This window comes from Antedon mediterranea, chromosome 9 (genome assembly GCF_964355755.1).
Source record: "Antedon mediterranea chromosome 9, ecAntMedi1.1, whole genome shotgun sequence".
NCBI lineage: Eukaryota > Metazoa > Echinodermata > Crinoidea > Comatulida > Antedonidae > Antedon > Antedon mediterranea.
In genome coordinates this window covers 4,905,237-4,925,364 of record NC_092678.1, presented here as the reverse complement: position 1 = coordinate 4,925,364, position 20,128 = coordinate 4,905,237, and the positions used below count along the sequence as shown (strand labels likewise).

General features: G+C 35.9%; 3 protein-coding genes across 3 annotated transcripts; 2 read left to right on the top strand and 1 right to left on the bottom strand.

Annotated features, from left to right (window-relative positions):
• Positions 1–221: 221 nt before the first annotated feature.
• LOC140059020 (DALR anticodon-binding domain-containing protein 3-like) lies at positions 222–3,670 on the top strand. The gene is made up of 9 exons (XM_072104833.1): positions 222–498; positions 872–1,176; positions 1,340–1,620; positions 1,945–2,027; positions 2,142–2,385; positions 2,485–2,567; positions 2,733–3,017; positions 3,137–3,205; positions 3,476–3,670. The coding sequence occupies exons 1-9, from the start codon at positions 259–261 to the stop codon at positions 3,593–3,595; spliced, it is 1,710 nt and encodes a 569-aa protein (XP_071960934.1). The 5' UTR covers positions 222–258; the 3' UTR covers positions 3,596–3,670.
• Positions 3,671–3,748: 78 nt separating this feature from the next.
• LOC140059379 (uncharacterized) lies at positions 3,749–15,149 on the bottom strand. The gene is made up of 8 exons (XM_072105263.1): positions 14,982–15,149; positions 14,700–14,891; positions 14,283–14,432; positions 13,896–14,036; positions 13,394–13,561; positions 12,969–13,269; positions 6,488–6,688; positions 3,749–6,125 (listed from the first exon to the last, which is right to left on the bottom strand). The coding sequence occupies exons 1-8, from the start codon at positions 15,147–15,149 to the stop codon at positions 3,763–3,765; spliced, it is 3,684 nt and encodes a 1,227-aa protein (XP_071961364.1). The 3' UTR covers positions 3,749–3,762.
• Positions 15,150–15,825: 676 nt separating this feature from the next.
• LOC140058715 (cyclin-dependent kinase 20-like) lies at positions 15,826–19,682 on the top strand. The gene is made up of 10 exons (XM_072104430.1): positions 15,826–15,884; positions 16,300–16,438; positions 16,730–16,803; positions 16,926–16,965; positions 17,167–17,355; positions 17,529–17,650; positions 17,837–17,899; positions 18,109–18,232; positions 18,602–18,757; positions 19,154–19,682. Exons 2-10 carry the CDS (start codon positions 16,364–16,366, stop codon positions 19,331–19,333), a joined length of 1,023 nt encoding a protein of 340 aa, XP_071960531.1. The 5' UTR covers positions 15,826–15,884; positions 16,300–16,363; the 3' UTR covers positions 19,334–19,682.
• The last annotated feature ends 446 nt before the right edge of the window (positions 19,683–20,128 follow it).

The window sequence follows — 20,128 nt, the reverse complement described above, 5'->3', positions numbered from 1 at the left end:
GATATTCTACTTACAGTACCGTGGCTTTCCAATATTAGACATAATTATTTTATAGAAAACTGTTTTTTAAAGGAACCACACTTCCTTCCTTCTTGCACACAGCACACAAAAAAAGTTTCCCAAAACTTTTTTAAAGTTTCTGATTGGTTGTTTAGCAGTGGCCTTTGACCGATACCACTAGAGGGCGGAACATTTTTCAAGATGGCGGCGCCCATGGAAGAAGTTGTGTTGTTACATTCTAAAGCAAGTAAGAGTATTATGGATAGATTAACGCAGAATATAGAGAATCACTTTAATTTATTTGCTTCAAATAAACCATGGATTGATATAAAGTACAATAAACGTATTATTAGGCGTAATCAATTCAGAAATAATGAGAGTTTAAGCCAAGGCCTATTAGCGAACCGTCGTTGTGATGTGTATGTTCCAGGCGGTGTTCTACGTGCAGCAGGTTTTACAGTTGCTGACCAAACTTGCAAGGGTGATGAAACTATAGAGGTACGTATACATTTATATTTAGTATATACTACCAGGGAAGAGTTAAATTATGTAATTTAATGTAATTGAAATCTTCCCTGATACTATTACTATGATTTAAAGTTTTAATATATGCCTATCATATTATCATATCACAATAATAAATAACAGAAATTACTTTAATATTAATTATACAAATTATATAAATGTATTAATTGGGCATATTAATTATCATTATAATTAATAAGCCTATAACTGTACTTATTGTAAAGTAATAACTAATGTAATTAAATCGTAAAAGAACATATTTATCAGTTATTGATCAATATAAAATATTTAATCAATTTAATATGATCAGTTATTAATCATCAATATGCAAACTTGTTTTCTTTAGTTGATTAATATGATGTCGTCGATGCAAGAAGAAAGCAAAAATTGGATTTTACCTTTAGATTCTTGCTGTTTGTCGCCCTCAGGATCTCTAAACATTTCAATTAGCAGACGACAAACATTTGAGAAGGTGTTAAAAATGGTACAAGATGAAGGTGATCGCTATGGTTACAAGACATTGAGTATGAATCAAGATGTGCTACTCCATTGTGCTGTTGGACCAACCAATCAAGAATCGGATATGACGCTAACACAATTGAGGGCGCTACTTCTTCGTGATCATATGGAGATAATGCTGAAATCTGTGAAGTCTGTTTAGTTTCCTTATTTCAGAAATTTAATAATACTTTTATATATACTTTTAATTATTTATTACCATTTACATCTTTTTATCTAATATAATAATAAATCAAGTAAATCCACTGTACATGTAAATATTCTCTAATTCCACCGATTTCTTATTTGTTTTTAGGCTTCCTGTACACAATGCTGGGCAACCAAACATCCCAATTTGGATTAGTGAAGTATTTCTTATATCTAGACATGAGAAACTTCCAACCGTTGAACATTGCACAAAGAAGCTACAAACCTCACTAGAAGAAAGCGAATTCCGTGTTCCAACAGAAAGCATGACTGAAGAAAACAGGTTGCAAGCCTCAAATGCTTGTAATGTTTTACTTAATGTTAGTGGTTATGTTGAAGAGCAAAGGACAATTGGGAAGAATTATAGTAAAAATATTAAAACAATATCGGGTAAGATTATTTACTTGTTGAATTATAATTCTCATTTTAGGCTCTCAGAAATTCTTTAAAACAAATTTGAGATAATAATCCTAAAGCTCTGTTTACATCATCAAACTAGTTTCACAAAAAAAAGTGTGATGTGCCCAAATATGGTAGTGGTATCCCAAATATGGTAGTGGTATCCCCAAATATGGTAGTGATATGACATCATCATGTCCATATATGGGCACATCACATAAAGTTTGATAGTGCAGACAGAGCTTAAGAACTTGTGTGCACTGGCTATGAGTCCTTAAGAAGTTGAATGTAATCAATAGTATTTTCTTGTCTTAGTGAATGAAACGGGAACAGAATCAGTAAACTTACTTGAGGAGTTGTCTATGATAGAGTTTGTTCTTGATTCTCTTAAGAAAACGGTAAGTAAAATCACAGTTTTTAGAGAAATAACACAACTATAATCTATAAAATTGGTAAACACATGCATGATTTTACCATATTATGTTAAATTACAGTAATTTTTTTTTTTTCAGGTTGATATTTTTGTGTTACATATCACAAGTCATGATAGAGAGTACAAACAACAGTGCTTAGACATCTTACAAAGAATTTGTTCACAACACAAGTGTCAGCATGTCCACCTAGTACATGGCCATGTGCAAGTTGAAAGTAGTATGCCACCTGGTCATATGCAAATTAGTGCTCATGAATTCTTTAAAGTAAGGAGTAAGCAGATGAGAAAGGCCTCTGAGATGAAACATGGCGAAACTATTCAAGGTATTTTATCAACCATTGTAATGCAACCATGGTAACAATCAATGTTTCTATTATTAACTTTGGCATGAAAATATTAATTTTTTTATTGTTTTATTTTAGGTGAAATGTGGGATGCAAGAATAGCCAGGCTTACATCTGCTGCCCTCAAGTTTGAGCTCCTAGGTACTTCACCCCATAATAACGTATGTATGTTTATGTTATTATATAACTTTTTAGATTTAGATAATTAATGGGAACACGAACGCTAGTTGATCATACCCAGTACCGTTTGATCGTACGATTAATCGGGAAACTACCATACGACTTTACACAGTATATTTAGCTCATTTCATGTTCTACACCTACAGATTAAACTTAACTTGGGAGAGGAAGCCGAGAGCAGAGATGGTGTTTTTGTTATGTATAACTACGCTAGGTTATCAACATTGTTCAACAAACTTGAGCAGAGAGTTCACGCACAATATTACCCACCTCTACCCGACATCAAAGACATTGACTTTAGTTTTTTGAAAGAAGAGGCTGAATGGTACATTCTCTTCCAATATATCTTGCCATTCCCTGATATTGTGGCTGAGCTGTTGCAGCCTATTTTCAATTCTATCGGGCCTAGAATCCAACTGCAAACACACAAGGTATTGTTGAATATGTTTGTATTCACCTTTGACCTTAGGTAGTTTTCGATTTTTGATAGGCGACCGGGTAAATTAATTGTGCACAATAACAGATGTTTGTATTTTTTTTATCGCAACAGATTTGTGCTTTTTTGATGAATTTAAGTAAAGATCTTAGCACCTACTACAGCAGAACACATGTTTTAGGGGTAAGAACCATTTTTAGTCGCGTCCAAAGCGACTCTACAGCTCACTATGTTAGTCGTTAGATCGGTAAACACTAACTTGAGCACGCGACTGCAGCAATGTATATGGCCTTGTTTAAACTCTTCCTTGTCGACCTAGAGATTGATTTCATTTTTTATTTTGGTATATAAAGCAACAAACACATAACACCAAGTCAAAATTCTAAAAGATTTCACATATATAAAGATGAAAACGATACCATAATGATAGAATGTATATTGTTTGTTTTGCAGGAACCAAGACAACATCTATTACCAGTAATGTTTGCACGTTTACACTTATTGAAAGCTGTTCAACGAGTCATGCTAAATTCACTTTCACTACTTAATATTCAACCATTACAGCAAATGTGATACTTTGTTTGAATATAATGATCTCTAAATTTTAGTGAAATGAACTTACATTACTTTACTTTCAACCATTATTTAACTATAAAAGAATTATTTGTAAAAGAAATTGAACTTTAAAAAAGTGCAATAAAGATTAAACAGTAAGTGATTTCGGCAGTAGGTTTTATTGTTTACAATTCACTTTTTACTTTTTTAACAACCTTTCTTTTTGCTTTTCTTGGTTTTTTTAAGAACCGTATCATTCTAGCTCTTTCAGACAATTGTTTATTGTATTCTACATATTGATGTGGAATTTGAAATAAGGAAAATCGAAAAGCTGGCGTGAAATTTAGTATTGATATTCCGCCGTTGATTTCCATCTTCTGTAGTTTGATAAGTTCATCATCATGCTTCCTCCATATTTCACTGACAGATTCAAAAACGCTTTCCTGAGATGATGTTGCAGATACTGTTGACATAGATACTGGACTGCTCATATAACCTTTGACCTGTGGGTGTTCGATAGGTATCTCGGTTACCACCTTTGGTTCTTCGACAACTTCCAGTTGCTTGTCGTCAAATCCAAACATTTCTGAATCGCCAGTTGAGTTTATTTTTTGGTTACTGATGGTAGCAAGTTTGATTAGTTTGGGCAGTTCACCAAATGTACTGGGAAGTGTGGAGTATGTCATTCTGTGGGATGGAGTACTACTGCTACTGGTGGTGGTGTCCTGAAGCTTTGGTAGTAAATCACCCTGAAACATTATATTGATGTCAGATGACAGCATGCTGCCTGGTTGCTCATCTCTCAATTGTTCCTCTTTCATTTCTTGATCATCATCTTTCGCGATATCTTTAACATCACTAGTGTCTGTGTTGCTTTTTGTCGTCATCGCCGCTTTACCAACTGTTTTTCTTTTACTCTTTGCAGCTTTCTTTACAATATTTTTTGGCTTTCGTTTTGTGGTTTCATATTCATTACCTTGCTTCGTTGAGATACCAGGCAGTGCTGGCAATGTGTCTTTTCTCTTTTCTGTAAGAGAACTTGATATACGATCTTTCATAACAATGTCAGACTCGGGTTTCTCTGGTTTGAACGCTGGCAGTTGACCTTCTGGTCGTTTATCCAATGTCCTCTTCAATTCACTCCCTGGAATCTTTGTAGGAAATTTATTGACGTCACTGGTAATGTTCGTTGGTGAGGCATCACGACTTTCACTTATAACTGGTATATTTCCACCAGCAGGTGTTTTATAAGCAGCAGAATGATTAACTAGTTTGGTGCCTTTCTTTTTTCCGGATGCACCAAGCACAGCACTAGTCTTTGCCAAGGATTCTTCTGGGGTAGCGAACATGTGTTTCTGTAAATATCCTGGCTTTGTGTCTGGTTTGCCAGTGACATTCTTCACAGCTTTGTTCTTGATAACCGACTTTTTAATTTCTTTATCCTTGTTTCGACCGCTTGACAGACTTTCCTTCGAATCCGTAGCAGCTGTTTTGTCTTTTACTCCCATATAATTGAATGTACTATCTCTGCGTTGTTTTTGACGCGCGGTGACGCTCTGCTCCGCGATTACGCTACTCTGTTTTGTCCTATCATGTGAGGACGTATGCCTATTTTCTACAGGAATTGTTGCATCTTCTCCAAGATATTCTTGATGCTTACGTTCTGTAATAGAATCTTCTTGATCAATCAGACTGTGAAATGATTCATCACTGTACGTGTAATGACTTCCCTCGTTCATTTTGACATTATCGTCTTTTAAATCTAAAACCTCGTTTTCTTTATCTCTTTTGATCTCAGGAGTATTGGGTAAATCTTCGTCAATTTGTTTTGTTTTATTTATAATCGATGACATATTGTCGGTTTTCTTAGATGGTTCGTTGGCGCTGTACTTCCTTCCCTCGTATGTACTATTGTTCTGTATTGTCTGGTCTTTACTGTTTGTTAATACGTCATTTTTACATTTGCGATCATCGTCTACTTTGTATTCTTCATTACTATCTCCGTCAGTTTTATCGTTTTGTTTAAAAACATTTTTAATAAATCGTGAGTCTTTCCAGTTTTCAGCTTGCATATTGTGAGTAGGCTTATTTATATAGTCAACAAGATCGGTTGGTTTTGGTTGTCTCGAAATAATTTCTTTGGTTTTATCAAAATTATGATGACGTAGATTACTCAATTCTCTTATTTCGTCAAAATGTTGACCAATTGTAACATTCGCATCCGCCACGTGTTCTATAGATTGTAAATTATTCTGCTGAATTTGGTTCGCGTTCAAAAATACAAATCCGATATCATAAACCGGACTACTTTTGCGCGCATTTAACCTGCCATCTTTGCCGTAATACGCATGCGCGTAAAATCTTCCGTCTGGTCCTAGTAATCCGCTTTGACGTCGACCGTCTGTGGTGGTTCTAGCCGTTGGGATAAACTTGCCGTCCTGAGAGTATATTCCAGTGTAGTATGTGCCGTCAGGAGCGAACTGAACACCCGTAATCGCCGTGTCTGGTTGTTGTTCATCAACCAAGCCCGTTGCAATTTCATCTGAATCTGAATTGAGATATAAATGAAATATAGTTTTATGAGCATTTTAATTAGCAAACGTCGGTAATTATGACAATAGTATGAAGCTGGTGAATTAATTTCAACCAATCGATTGACCTTACAAAACAAGTGCACTGTACGGTGTTCTGATTGGTTGAATCTTCTGTCCAGATGTTTTTCATGGGCAATGATAACCATTATGTGATAATGTTTACATCAACAATATTTTCAATTGGTTTATTAAATGCATTTATCACAAGCTGCGCAAAAGACGCCCGCTTTTTACACGCGCTAACCGGACGCGTACTAACGCTGATAATAACGCTACTGCTGGTAAGAGTATAAACAGGAGGTAACTCTATACTAACCGTATACAATAGTTGTTAGACTGTTATCTTTTCTGCCGATCACGATGCTCATGTTGTCTTCGTTTTCCCGGTGTCCAATACTAGTGTTAGGCCGATCATCTGCATCCATCAATTCAGTAACACCTTGTTTACCACCGCCGTTCACATTGCCCATCGCGCTGTTAATTTGTCGTTTATGCACACGGATGATAAAAGTAGGCCCTACAATGCAAAATAGATGTGTACTATTGTTTATTGTTATCAAGGCAATCAACATCATCAACTGTAATAAATTACCATTCCCTAACATATAGAGTAACATAGTATTTACATGAACATTCTAGAATAAGATGTTTTGATTTAATAAACCATGTATAATTAATAAGAACAATCTAGAACATTCCAGAAGTGCTATTAATAGAAACTGTAATCATGTAATAATGAGAAGTATAAAGAATGATCTAGAAGGATAGGAGCATCTTGTATATAAAGGGATGTAAACTATTGTAAGGTTGTTGGATTAGAGGTTGGATATTATATTGTAAAGTTATTGTGAAACTGTTGTTTAAAGTGCTTACTGGATTGTTGAAAGTTGAAGTTGATTGAAATTAAAGCTTTGTTTTTGAGTTATTTTACAACTTTGTGGATTTTGTGTGTATACTTTTATGTCACAAGGGAGTTCCTAAAGTATTTTCAACCGCTCGGAAACATACGTGAGAGGAGTTCGTGACATAATTTGGTGGCAGCGGTTATTTCGATCTACTGTTCGACTTAACTGTGTATTTATCTACAGTACTGTTGTGATATTTTGTGGTAGCAGTTTGATCTACTGTATTTTGCCATAGATTGGTGGCTGTTTAGGATCAACTGTACTTTTATTGATATTTTGAGGAAGTGGTACTTACGATACTGAGATATTTTACGGAAGCCGTGGTGCTACGTTTTGTTTAATCGTAAGTACACAAACATTGTTTTAAGAACAGTACATTATTTATTTGGAACAGTAGACTTGTGAACGTCTCGGTAACTACGATTAACTAGTAACAAGACCCTCATCCAGATTTAAAAAATGGCTGATAAACAATCAACAACAAGATCCGGTAGAGAATACAGCGGCGGCGATGAAACTGATTCGGATGTAGAATCAGTTCAATCAATTCAACCTGAACAACAGGCAGAAGAGTCTGGACCAACCAGTGGACATAACCCTACAGGGGCTGACTCATTTTCAAAAGACTTTTTGTTGTTGATGCAGCAGCAAATGCAACAGCAGAATATTATGATGCAGCAGATGATGAAACAACAAGAACGTTCACGTCAAGAAGATAATGAAAGACGTCGGGAAGATATAGAGAAACAAGAACGTTTACGCAAGGAAGATATAGAGAAACAAGAACGTTTACGCAAAGAAGATATGGAAAGACAAGAACGTTTACGTAGGGAAGATATGGAGAAACAGCAAGCATTAGTAATGGCGTTAATGGACAAGCAAAAGGACAGTGAGGAGAAACGATTAAAAGACATAATGAGATTGAAGGAAGTTCAGATTGCAAAGCTTTCTGATAGTGATGATATTGAAAATTATCTCACTACGTTTGAACGTATTGCTAACACCTATGAGTGGCGAAAAGAACACTGGGTAGTAAAACTAATACCTCATTTGACAGGCAAAGCAAGAGCAGCCTATGCATCACTACCAGTGACAGAAAGTAACCAGTACGACATAGTGAAGAAAGCAATATTACAAAGGTATGACATAACTGAAGAGACATATAGGCAAAGGTTTAGGTCAATTAAAAAGAAAAGTGAAGAAAGTTATAGAGAAATGTATGTTAGGTTAAAAGATTTATTTACTAAGTGGGCTAGGCCTGCTGATAAAAGCAAAGATGATTTAGCTGAAATTGTTATTTTAGAGCAATTGATAGATATTATGCCCACAGGGGTACAAATTTGGGTTAAAGAACATAAACCAGATTCGGGATTAAATGCTGCGGAATTAGCAGATAATTATTTTCAAGCTAGAAAAGGTATCGATTTTGAGAAAAAGTTTCAAAATAGAAAACACGAAAATAGAAACAACCAGGAGAAAACAGTGAAAGGCACTCCTGAAGTTGACAGTAAGGGTAATAATAATCCCCCTGATAACTTTCATAAATCACAATCTGACGCTAGACAACCTCTCGTTTGTAGACGGTGCAAAAAAGTAGGCCACATAGAACGATTTTGTCGAAGTAAGGATGGCTTTTTGTCGACAAAGACAGATACTGTTTCAAAACCATGTACACCTTACATTTGTAGAGGCCTAGTTGAAGGATGTGATTGTGAAATTTTGATAGACTCTGGATGTGATATGACACTTGTTCATTCTGATTTAGTAGCGGCTAAGAAAATTAATCGCGCGGAGCAAGCTAAAATTACATGCAGGTGCGTCCATGACCATGTCCAAGCCTATCCTACTGCATTCGTCAATATTAAGATTAATAACGAAGACCATAATTTGTTGGTTGGCGTTTGCAGCGATTTACCAAGAGATGTAATTCTTGGTAGGGACTTTCCTAAATTTGGAGACTTATTAGGAAAGAGGGATAAGAATCATGATAGGCATAGTTTTGTTGCCACTAGAGATCATGCTAGAAAAGAAAAACTAAGAGAGGAAAACGAATTAAAGTCGGAAAAAGCTTCTGGGGTTATTTCACATCAGTTAGATGATGTGGTTAATTTTCAAGAAGAATTTGGACATTTAGATGGCCAACTACTCAGTAACAACCCTCCCAAGGAAAAAGTTCATAAAACCAGAAGTGAGAAACGAAAAGTTAGGAAAGAGTTTGCAAAAACAAAGGAAGCTCAATCTAGCCAAGATAGTGAATTAGACATTTTAGATATTGGCAGAGATAAAATTAAGGATTATCAGGTTAAGGATAGAACTTTAATTTCACTTCGAGAACAGATGTTAGTACAGAAGGATGATGACACTATAAAGATAGTCTGTAAGGATGGAATTTTATTTAGGCAGGTTTTCACTAAACACCAGACAGAACCAATAGAGCAATTAGTAGTTCCATACCCTTGCCGTAATAGTGTATTGAAAGTCTCACATGATATTCCTTTGGCAGGTCATTTAGGTAGGAAAAAGACATTAGATAGGATAAAGCAGAGATTCTTTTGGCCTGGTATTAGAAAGGATGTGACCGAATATTGTAACACTTGTGAAAATTGTCAGAAAACTTCAAAGTATAAAACTAAATTGAAGGCTCCGATGATTCTTTTGCCAATAATCAGTGAACCATTCCGCCGAATCGCTATGGACATTGTTGGTCCACTAGCACGGAGTAAGACAGGAAATAAATATGTCTTGGTTATATGTGATTATGCAACTCGATATCCGGAGGCTATCCCACTGAGAAGTATTGAAGCTCCAAAGATAGCGGATGAGTTGATTAAATTATTTTCCAGGGTAGGGGTACCAACAGAAATTTTAACCGATCAAGGCTCTAACTTTACCTCTAAGTTGTTGAGTCAAATTTATAAGTTACTTTCAATTAAGGGCTTGACTACTTCTCCCTACCATCCACAAACCGATGGATTAGTGGAAAGATTTAATGGCACCCTCAAGGCTATGATTAGAAAATTTGTTCAGGATGATCCCCGAGAATGGGATAAATTGCTTCCGTACCTATTATTTGCTTATAGGGAGGTACCGCAGGAGTCAACTGGGTTCTCTCCATTTGAATTATTGTATGGTTGGAAGGTACGAGGTCCACTTGATATAATGAAAGAAATGTGGACAGGCACGGTGACAGGTCCTCAAAGTGTGGTTTCACACGTTGTTAAAATGAGAGATAGGTTAACTTCAATGAAAGATCTAGTCCAGGAAAACATTGAACTATCCCAAACAAGGCAAAAACAAAAATATGATCAGAAATCTGTTTGTAGAGAATTTAGTCCAGGTGATGAAGTCCTATTACTCTTACCATCTAGTAACGATGCATTAGAGGCAAAATGGCAAGGTCCTTACAAGGTTTTAAGGAAACTAGGTCCAGTAAACTATGAGGTGGAAACTAATGATAAACGGAAAAAGTCAAAAGTCTACCACATAAATCTTTTAAAACAATTTCATCGTAGAACTATTGAGGTTATGCTGGCTATAAATGATGTAACTGGACAAGACGAGGGTCAGGATAAGGACATTTCTTGGTCAAATATTTCTAGTTCCAATTTAACCTTAGATTCTGGTGAAGGATTAGATGAATCTCAGCTTTCAGATTTAGCGGAGGTGTTTTCTGAATTTGACTCAGTGTTACAGGACAAGCCAGGGAAAACTACTGTAATAAAGCATGATATTGAAATGAACCTAGGGGTACACCCAGTTAGATTAAGAGCTTATCCAATTCCTCAGGCTAAGTTAGGCAAAGTAAAAGAAGAGATAGAATCTATGTTGGAACTTGGGGTAATAGAAGAGTCTCACAGTCCCTGGTCCTCTCCTTATATCATGGTACCAAAGCCGGACGGTACAGCTCGCTTTTGCGTAAATTACAAAAAAGTGAATAGCTTGAGCAAGTTTGATGCATATCCAATGCCTCGAATAGATGAAATAATAGGCAGGGTTGGTCCTGCTAAATTTATAACAAAGTTAGATTTATGTAAAGGTTACTGGCAGGTTCCATTAACTGAACGGTCAAAACCATATACAGCTTTTTCAACACCAATGGGTTTGTACCAATTTAAGTATTTACCATTTGGCTTGCATGGGGCTCCTGCAACGTTTCAAAGAATGATGGATCAACTGTTGCGCAAGAAAGAATCTTATGCAGCAGCTTATATGGATGATCTGGTAATATTTAGTCCAGACTGGGAAAGTCATATCCATCATCTTAGGGACATTTTTCAGACCCTCAAGCAAGCTAATCTGACAGTCAAACCTGCAAAATGTAGTTTCGCACATAGTAAAGTGCATTATTTAGGGTATGTAGTTGGAGAGGGAATGATACGTCCTCAAAAGACTAAGGTAGAAGCGGTAGTACAATGGGAAAAACCTAAAACTAAGAAGGATGTTAAATCTTTTCTTGGCCTGACAGGATACTACCGAAAGTTTATTCCTAATTATGCTGACATCGCAGCACCTCTAACTGATCTGACGGGGAAAAAACATCCAGATAAAATCAAATGGACGCCTGAGTGCGAAGATGCACTTGTAAAGTTAAAACAGGCGTTATGTTCAGACCCTGTGTTACGAAACCCAGATTTTAATGCAGAGTTTATACTGCAAACAGATGCGTCAGATCGAGGGTTAGGTGCAGTACTTAGTCAACTAGGTCCTGATGGTACTGACCATCCAGTATTGTATCTTAGTCGTAAGATGTTCCCAAGAGAACAGAATTATGCAACTATAGAGAAAGAGTGTTTAGCTATAAAATGGGCTGTCGAAAGTCTGCGATATTATCTACTAGGCAGAAAATTTAAGATAGTTACTGACCATCAACCACTCAAATGGTTGGTTGAAATGAAAGAGACAAACAAAAGACTAACTAGATGGAGTCTTGATTTACAACCTTATTGCTTTACTGTTGTACATAGAAGGGGTATTTCTAATGGTAATGCTGACGGATTGTCACGAAAACCATTAACTTAAGGGTTACTTTACAAATAGACAAAATAGGTTTTAATGTTTATAAGTTACTTGTTTCTTACATTTTGTTTGTAATGAGAATTTGGTTTTCACGTAATGTAGTTTGAATTTATATTCATATATTAAACAGGGTTTCTAGGTCGGAAATGTTATATTTTGCCACGTCCGTGTATACTTTCCCCTCAAAACTCCAAGAAAGAGTTTTGAGCTCAGAAAGAGGGGGGAGTGTAATAAATTACCATTCCCTAACATATAGAGTAACATAGTATTTACATGAACATTCTAGAATAAGATGTTTTGATTTAATAAACCATGTATAATTAATAAGAACAATCTAGAACATTCCAGAAGTGCTATTAATAGAAACTGTAATCATGTAATAATGAGAAGTATAAAGAATGATCTAGAAGGATAGGAGCATCTTGTATATAAAGGGATGTAAACTATTGTAAGGTTGTTGGATTAGAGGTTGGATATTATATTGTAAAGTTATTGTGAAACTGTTGTTTAAAGTGCTTACTGGATTGTTGAAAGTTGAAGTTGATTGAAATTAAAGCTTTGTTTTTGAGTTATTTTACAACTTTGTGGATTTTGTGTGTATACTTTTATGTCACAAGGGAGTTCCTAAAGTATTTTCAACCGCTCGGAAACATACGTGAGAGGAGTTCGTGACATCAACATCAACTGGTCTTTCGGGATTTTCATGCAAATTTATTTTCATAAAATTACACTGCTCTACAGTCATCATGACAAGAAAGAGTTTTTCACATTTTTGATTCACCTGCACCCAATCGCAGAATAGCTTAATGAGCTGCAAAGTATCAAGTACCAATGTACCAGGTACCAATATAGCCTTTCTATTGATAGCGAACTTACGTTGTTCAAATGGTGGTTCGCATAGTCTGGTTGGTACCTCAGACGTCATTATCGAATTTTTGTGACCTCTGCTCTCCTGCATGTCAGCAGCATCTGCTGGAGAGATTGTGTCTGTACTTGTTTTTGATGTTGGTATTAGTTCAGCCTGCCTCCCGTGTAGAGTATTACTACTTCTCTTACTCATTGCGATTGTGACGTAATCAACGCTAGGTACATGAATGATGCCCTTTGAATCTGGTTCGATGGCGATGATCGTGTCGAGGAATTTGCTTTGGTGCTCTTTCGGCATCGATTGGAACGTCTGAATGACAAATATATATTAAAATAACCGATATTCGATAATATCAATTTGTTGACTTTTATTGATCTCGTAAAATCATACTTGTTCTCGTCTGATTATACCTAGGTAGGGTATACCAACCAACCTTTAGTATAGAGTGTCCGGTGTTTGTGATAAAGAATGATGGTCCCTTGGTTGGTCTCTCAGTCTGCCTGCACCCATTTGGCGTCACATTGTACATAGTCCAATGTTTAAGGCATCTTGGACAGTGAAATACTGGAGTGGCGATGTTCCCGGATGCTTGGTATTTGCTCTGTTCAAGAAATAATGTCGAAAAAATGTTCTGATTTGGGCGTAGAGTGTATAATTAAGGTCTAGTATTATTAATTTGAATCACAGTCGTATTCCAGCCTACGTCACACAAAAAGAGTATAACATACGCGTACAATACATGATTTTAAATGGGGCATATCATGAACATTTTGGCAATACGCGTACGTCGTATCACCGCGTCACAACACGTATGCGATGTAGGTTGCCCAATTGCCTGTTAAATACGACATACCGTACGCGTACACGCACTTTTAATTAACATTGTCCCGTTTTCGTATTGATATTTCTTCCATTAGAACATTGGTTTAACTTGCCTCTATGTGTACACCCAATGATGTACATAACAGTAGTTTCCGAATGTTTTCTTGGAACGCCAGCACGCCACCACCGTGTTGAAGATCGCCGCTACTGCCACTGCGTGCTCGCTTTAAATGTGTCGGTATTTTACGAGGTTTCTATGAAGTAGATAGAAATAATAAATAGTTAGAATGTGCTTAAAGCTCGGTTCCAACTATAAGTTATGGATTATTCGAACTATCACTTGTGAGTGGTCATTTCTCTTGCGTTCTGGCATCCAACTTCTTTGCGTTTCGTCCTAGTGGGAACCAAGCTTTAAAGAAGACAAGTATATTTGAAACCACATTGGAATTAGAAAACTTTTCTTATAATCTTATCTTTGTTATAAAAATGTGTAGGCCTACCTTTGTTGTGTCCTGCTTCCTGCTCTCTGTTGGTGTACGGGGAGGAGGGAGTCGGATGTCCTGGCCCATAATTGCTAACTCTATGTTTAGCCTGGTTCCAGATTTGCTTGGAGTCGGTGGCGGTTCTGGAAATAGGCTTGAAGTAGTGAACTAAAAACCAACGAACAATTCATTCATTATTGATTGCCATCATCGTCGTCGTCATCGTCATCGTCATCTCCGTCGTCGTCATCTACGTCATCGTCCTCGTCGTGAGGTAATTTCCCGCATGATTACAATAAAAAACGGTATTACTGGGTTTGGTCATCGTCCTCGTCGTCAATAGCATCGTCGCCGTCGTCATGTTTTCATCCATCATCACAATTATCTGTCTTACACCCTCTAACCCGTCCATTTCTCATAAACAGTTTTGCTTACCCTATGCTTAGATCTGTGTGTATGAGGCGCCACCCAGGGTGACGGTTTAACCACCACATCCTCATCTATCTTTGGAAGAAGAAGATTCTTGTCACGTGGTATTCCACTCAACGCCAGATCTACCGTTGAGTTTGCCTTTGTGAGATTTGTAGGAGCATCTGCTACCGTTTTGGGAGGTCTTGTGATTTGGCACTGCAAATAATACAATTATTTTTTAAAATCGAATTTATATTTTTTCTAGGCCTAGAGATAACTAACAAACATACACAAGAAATGTCTTACTTTCCCAACTCGTTTAATTAGTGTTGGTGTGACAGACGAGTGTCCAGAGCTGTACCGTTGAATCTTATGTTGACTACTGGTTGCCGCCGAGGTATCATTGTCTAGGTTGTTGGTAGGAACACCGCCAAACTCTGCTAGCCTGGGTAGAACTACACGAGTTACTGACATTGTGTTGGCATCCTACACCTACATAAACAAATTACAATTTGATTTAACATTTGATATAAACAATAAAATAATTTAGAAAGTATAACAAGCACAAGTAGGCAACTTACATTGTTCCTTTTTTAATATTGGTACATTATATTGAAGTAAAAGTGTAATAAATCGTGTTGTATCCAAAGGAGATGGGGTGTATCACGGCAACCAAGTCCGCTCAGTAGAATGGCTTGGCGCGCGCGTTTGAAACGGCAGTGGGCGTCCGTAGACGAATGATGACATTATTTTCTCCATAGGTAGTGAATGGTTTTGTGAAATGTGTAGTTTTAAATAACTGTTACTACCTCATAGTAACATAGCAAAAACGTTTGTCTATGGTAAAAGTAACAATTATCATCGGTATGTAATTAAATAATGTAATTAACTGATTACTAACTATAATAATACTTCTGCAGATATATCAATATTTACCATAATATGTGCGCGGTGTACTTATAGCTGTTATATTATAACAGCTATAAGTACACCGCGCACAGCGTTATTATTGGACAACACAATCAGTGATGTGATTGGCCAAGATAATAGTAGCGATGTGATTGGCCAAGATTACCAGCAGTATGATTGGTCGGGGCAATAGCAACGATATGATTGGCCCAGAGGTAGTTATTTATTCATTAATTGAGGGCGCTATTACCACAACAACAAACAAACATTTTTAGGTTGCATAATTATAAAACACAAACTGTAGGTTAAAATTCTGTAAATTGATAGTAGAAACATAAATAAATAACATTATATAGTATGTATGTTGTAGTTTTTAATATTGGTATTGGGTAGGTATATAGGCCTAGGCGGTGGCTAGTACTATAGCCTATCTGAGCCGCCCTAAAACCTAGGCCTAGCAGAGTATGTAACAAATTACTGTGTGTGTGTGTAGGGGGTGTGTAGGTAAGGTAGAAAGAAGGAGGAGGTTCTCTACTGATCATACTCTAGGCCTACTAGGTACCCTGCAGGCAGGTCAAACAGAGATTAGACTATATTCCCTAAATAGTATTTTTATAGCGTATGTGCATGGATGTTTGATAGCCAACATCTGTGTAGATTTCCATCATCCAAAGCAAAGGGCCAAAAGAAAATGTTTACAATTATTATTTTTCAGATGAAGTTGCCATCCATGTGAGTGTTGCAGAATAAGAATGTAAATCATAATTACTTGTCCTGAAATGGAACAGTACAATATTTTGGAACGTATTGGTGAAGGCGCACATGGTATTGTGTTTAAAGCAAAACACATTGAGGTATGTTATTATCATTGCATCACATTCATCAAACTAGTTTGACAAAAAAGTTTAATGTACCCAAATATAGTAGTGATATGCCCAAATATGGTAGTGATATGCCCAAATATGGTAGTGATATGATGTCACCGTGTCCATATTTGAGCATATCACATTTTTTTGTCACATATAAAGTGTGATTGTGTAGACAGAGCTTAAATCTGTCATTGTAATTAATTATCAACCGTCATCATCATCATTATTATCTTCTTTGATTAAAATAAAAATAAACTTTGTATTGATTTTTATTAGACTGGCGCTGTGGTGGCGTTGAAGAAGGTTCCTTTGCGGAAGTGGGAAGACGGAATTCCTAACACAGCTCTTCGGTTTGTATACTTATTTTAAATGTTTACTTTTATTTTGTTTCAAGACTAGATCATGTTATATATATAATTAGCTAATTAACCAATTTCATTGTAATTCTATGTTACTTGTTTTTCTTTTTTAGTGAAATTAAAGCTTTACAAGAAATAGAAGAAAACCAACATGTAAGAATAATCATATTTTATTTTTTTAATTAACACCATCATCCCACAATAAATAGAATAGGGTGCTGCCATATATTGGCCATAAAAAATATCCTGTTACCAAGCCACATTTCCAGTAATTACCTTTTCCATACACCTATAAATAATACAATTAAATAAAAATAAATATAATATATAGTTTTCAATTTCTTTGTATTCTAGGTAGTGAAGTTAAGAGAGGTGTTCCCGCATGGAACTGGTTTTGTGTTGGTCTTTGAGTACATGTTGTCGGACTTATCAGAAGTCGTTCGCAACTCAGAGGAACCATTGACAGAAGCCCAGGTCAAAAGCTATATGCTTATGTTGCTAAAAGGTGTGGCATATTGCCATGACAACTCAATCATGCACAGGGTAAGCCAATTGTGATTGGTCAATTTAAATGAATATTTATTTCTTAGTATTTAGATTTTGAGAGTACAAAATGATGTTTTTGGTAAACAACATATGTGTTTCTGAATAAACTTTTGAGTTTTTTGACATTTTGATGCTTCAATTAAAATAACTTTAACTCTTCTTTAAAACAGGATTTAAAACCAGCCAATCTGTTGATAAGTGAGACGGGTCATTTGAAGATTGCCGACTTTGGATTGGCAAGAGTTTTTAGCAACGAGGAAGGTCGCCAATATAGTCATCAAGTTGCTACAAGGTAAGTCCATACCCATTTTAAAGTGAACCAACACAATTTCTAGAATCTTGAACGAGATGATTGTTGAAAGTTTTTGGACTTATCTGCAATTCCATTCCATCAGTGTCCTCTGTGATTCCATTCCATCAGTGTCCTCTGTGATTCCATTCCTCTATGGTGCAAATATTTTAATCCTCTTTTTTTCAGATGGTATCGAGCACCTGAATTACTTTATGGCGCCAGAAAATATGATGAAGGTGTTGACTTATGGTGAGACATACTCTAGGTTGTCAACTTTATGTTGGTAACAATTTTGACATATTATGTCTTTCATTAATTAATTCGAAATCCATATTTGCATACCAACCCACCCCTTTTACCCAAATATGGCATGTTAAACTGTATCATTTTTATCTGATGTTTGTTTACTTACTTTAGATGTAGTGTAGTGACATTTTCAAATTGTGTTTCTTTATCAGGGCTGTTGGATGTATATTCGGCGAGCTTTTAAATAATTCACCATTGTTTCCTGGAGAGAATGACATTGAGCAACTCTGTTGTGTTCTGCGTGTATTGGGAACACCAACTGAAGAAACATGGCCGGTAAATAAAATGTTTTTTAAGGGGCAACTAACTCTTTATGATTTATAGTAATTGTTTTGCTTTAGTTTCACCTGACCATTCTGCTTTGTTTCTGTTCTGTATCTGTTTATTGGTCGACTAAATAAATGAAATAAGGTAACAGTGTTTATACAATTTCAATAATAGTAACAGTTTTTGGTGCCTGATGTTGTTACTTGATGTATACCATATTTTATAGATAGGTTTGGTGATTAACTGATGGAAGAGTTAGGAGTAGATGCGGCACCATAAACAAGGTTGTGCTGTTTTTGTGTTGGTGTTGTTGGGGGTTAGAATTTAATAAGATGTAATAAACACACATTAATATATACCTTTGTTTTGCATTCCCAGGGAATGAAAGATCTTCCCGACTATAACAAGATAACGTTTCCAGAAAATGCACCGATTCCTTTGGAAGAGATCGTTCCTGATGCATCACCAGAAGCACTGGATCTTTTAAAAAGGTTTCTTGTGTATCCTTCAAAACAAAGGATCTCAGCTGCAGAGGTAACATTCTTTTCTAAAGCGTGGTTCCCACTAGCGACGTAACACAATGAAGCGCAGCGACGTATCAATGCAAAGTGCTGTATTGCGTAATCACAAGTGCGAACCGACGACGCAACGGTGCTGCAAATATCGCAGGTTTGATTTCACACAGGCGGGGGCAAACACACTTATTTGAAGGGCATTTTCTTTCATTGCTAATGGCAACCACGCTTTATTGCTAATGGCAACCACACTTTATTGCTAATGGCAACCACGCTTTAAACAAGCTCACTACAAGTTTCAGTGCTTATTATTCATTGTTTTTCTTATCAATTGAAAGAATAAATGTTTAGTTGAAAAGTTATTAGCATATTTGTGACTCAGTTATAAATCATAAATTCTCTCTTTTTTTAACAGGGTCTCATCCATCCATACTTCTTCACCGAACCCTTACCAGCTCATCACTCAGAATTACCGATACCTCAGCGTAGTAGACGCATGCGCCACAGAACGCAGCACACCAAAGAGTTTGATGTAGACTGCCCTCTAGAGCAGTCTTTAGTAAATCCTGAATGGATCGCTCCACATGTGCGATGAATTAAAAAAAATGATTTATTCATTAAAGTATAACATACACTCATAAAAACATGGAAAAAAGCAACTTATTTTAACTAAATGAAACACCTTAAACAATGAGGGAATAATTTTATAAAATGAAAACATTTTATTCCACTGTAAATACATATTTAAAACAAGCAGGAGGTTGACATACTATAAATATTATAATGAAAAAAAAACCAATTGTATTTTGTATGCTTTCAACGTATTCCTCGTATTGGTTATAATATCACCTTGACTTTTGCAGATGATGACATCATTTATATTTTATGTGATATCACAATAGAGCTTTTGTAATTGAGAGGTATTTAGTAATGTAAATGTGTTTATTCTCATTGCATTTTGTTCCTTGTAACTATAGTAGTAGTTGGTACAAATAAAATCAAAATAATTCTTGAGTTTGTTGTGTGGAGTTTTTTTGCATCTTAAGTTACTTTAGTATAAAATTTTAAGAAATAAAAACAAAATTACCCAGCTAGCGTCTAAAACATCCAGATTTACCAATAGCCCTATACCCTACTTCATCAAATTACTGAATTCTTAATTTTCTCCCCTGCTAGTTTGCGACTGCTCTCCCCTTCTTTGTTGTTTTTTTTTTTCATATTTTTTATATATATTTATATTTTTGATATGACATGTATTTTACACGCAATTTGGCTCTTAGCCACGAGTTGTAATTTTGGTCAATTTTTTGATATTTGAAATAAAAGTGAATAATAATAAAAAAAACAACCGAAACTATAAACATTTATTCAAACAGCATTGATGAGTTGT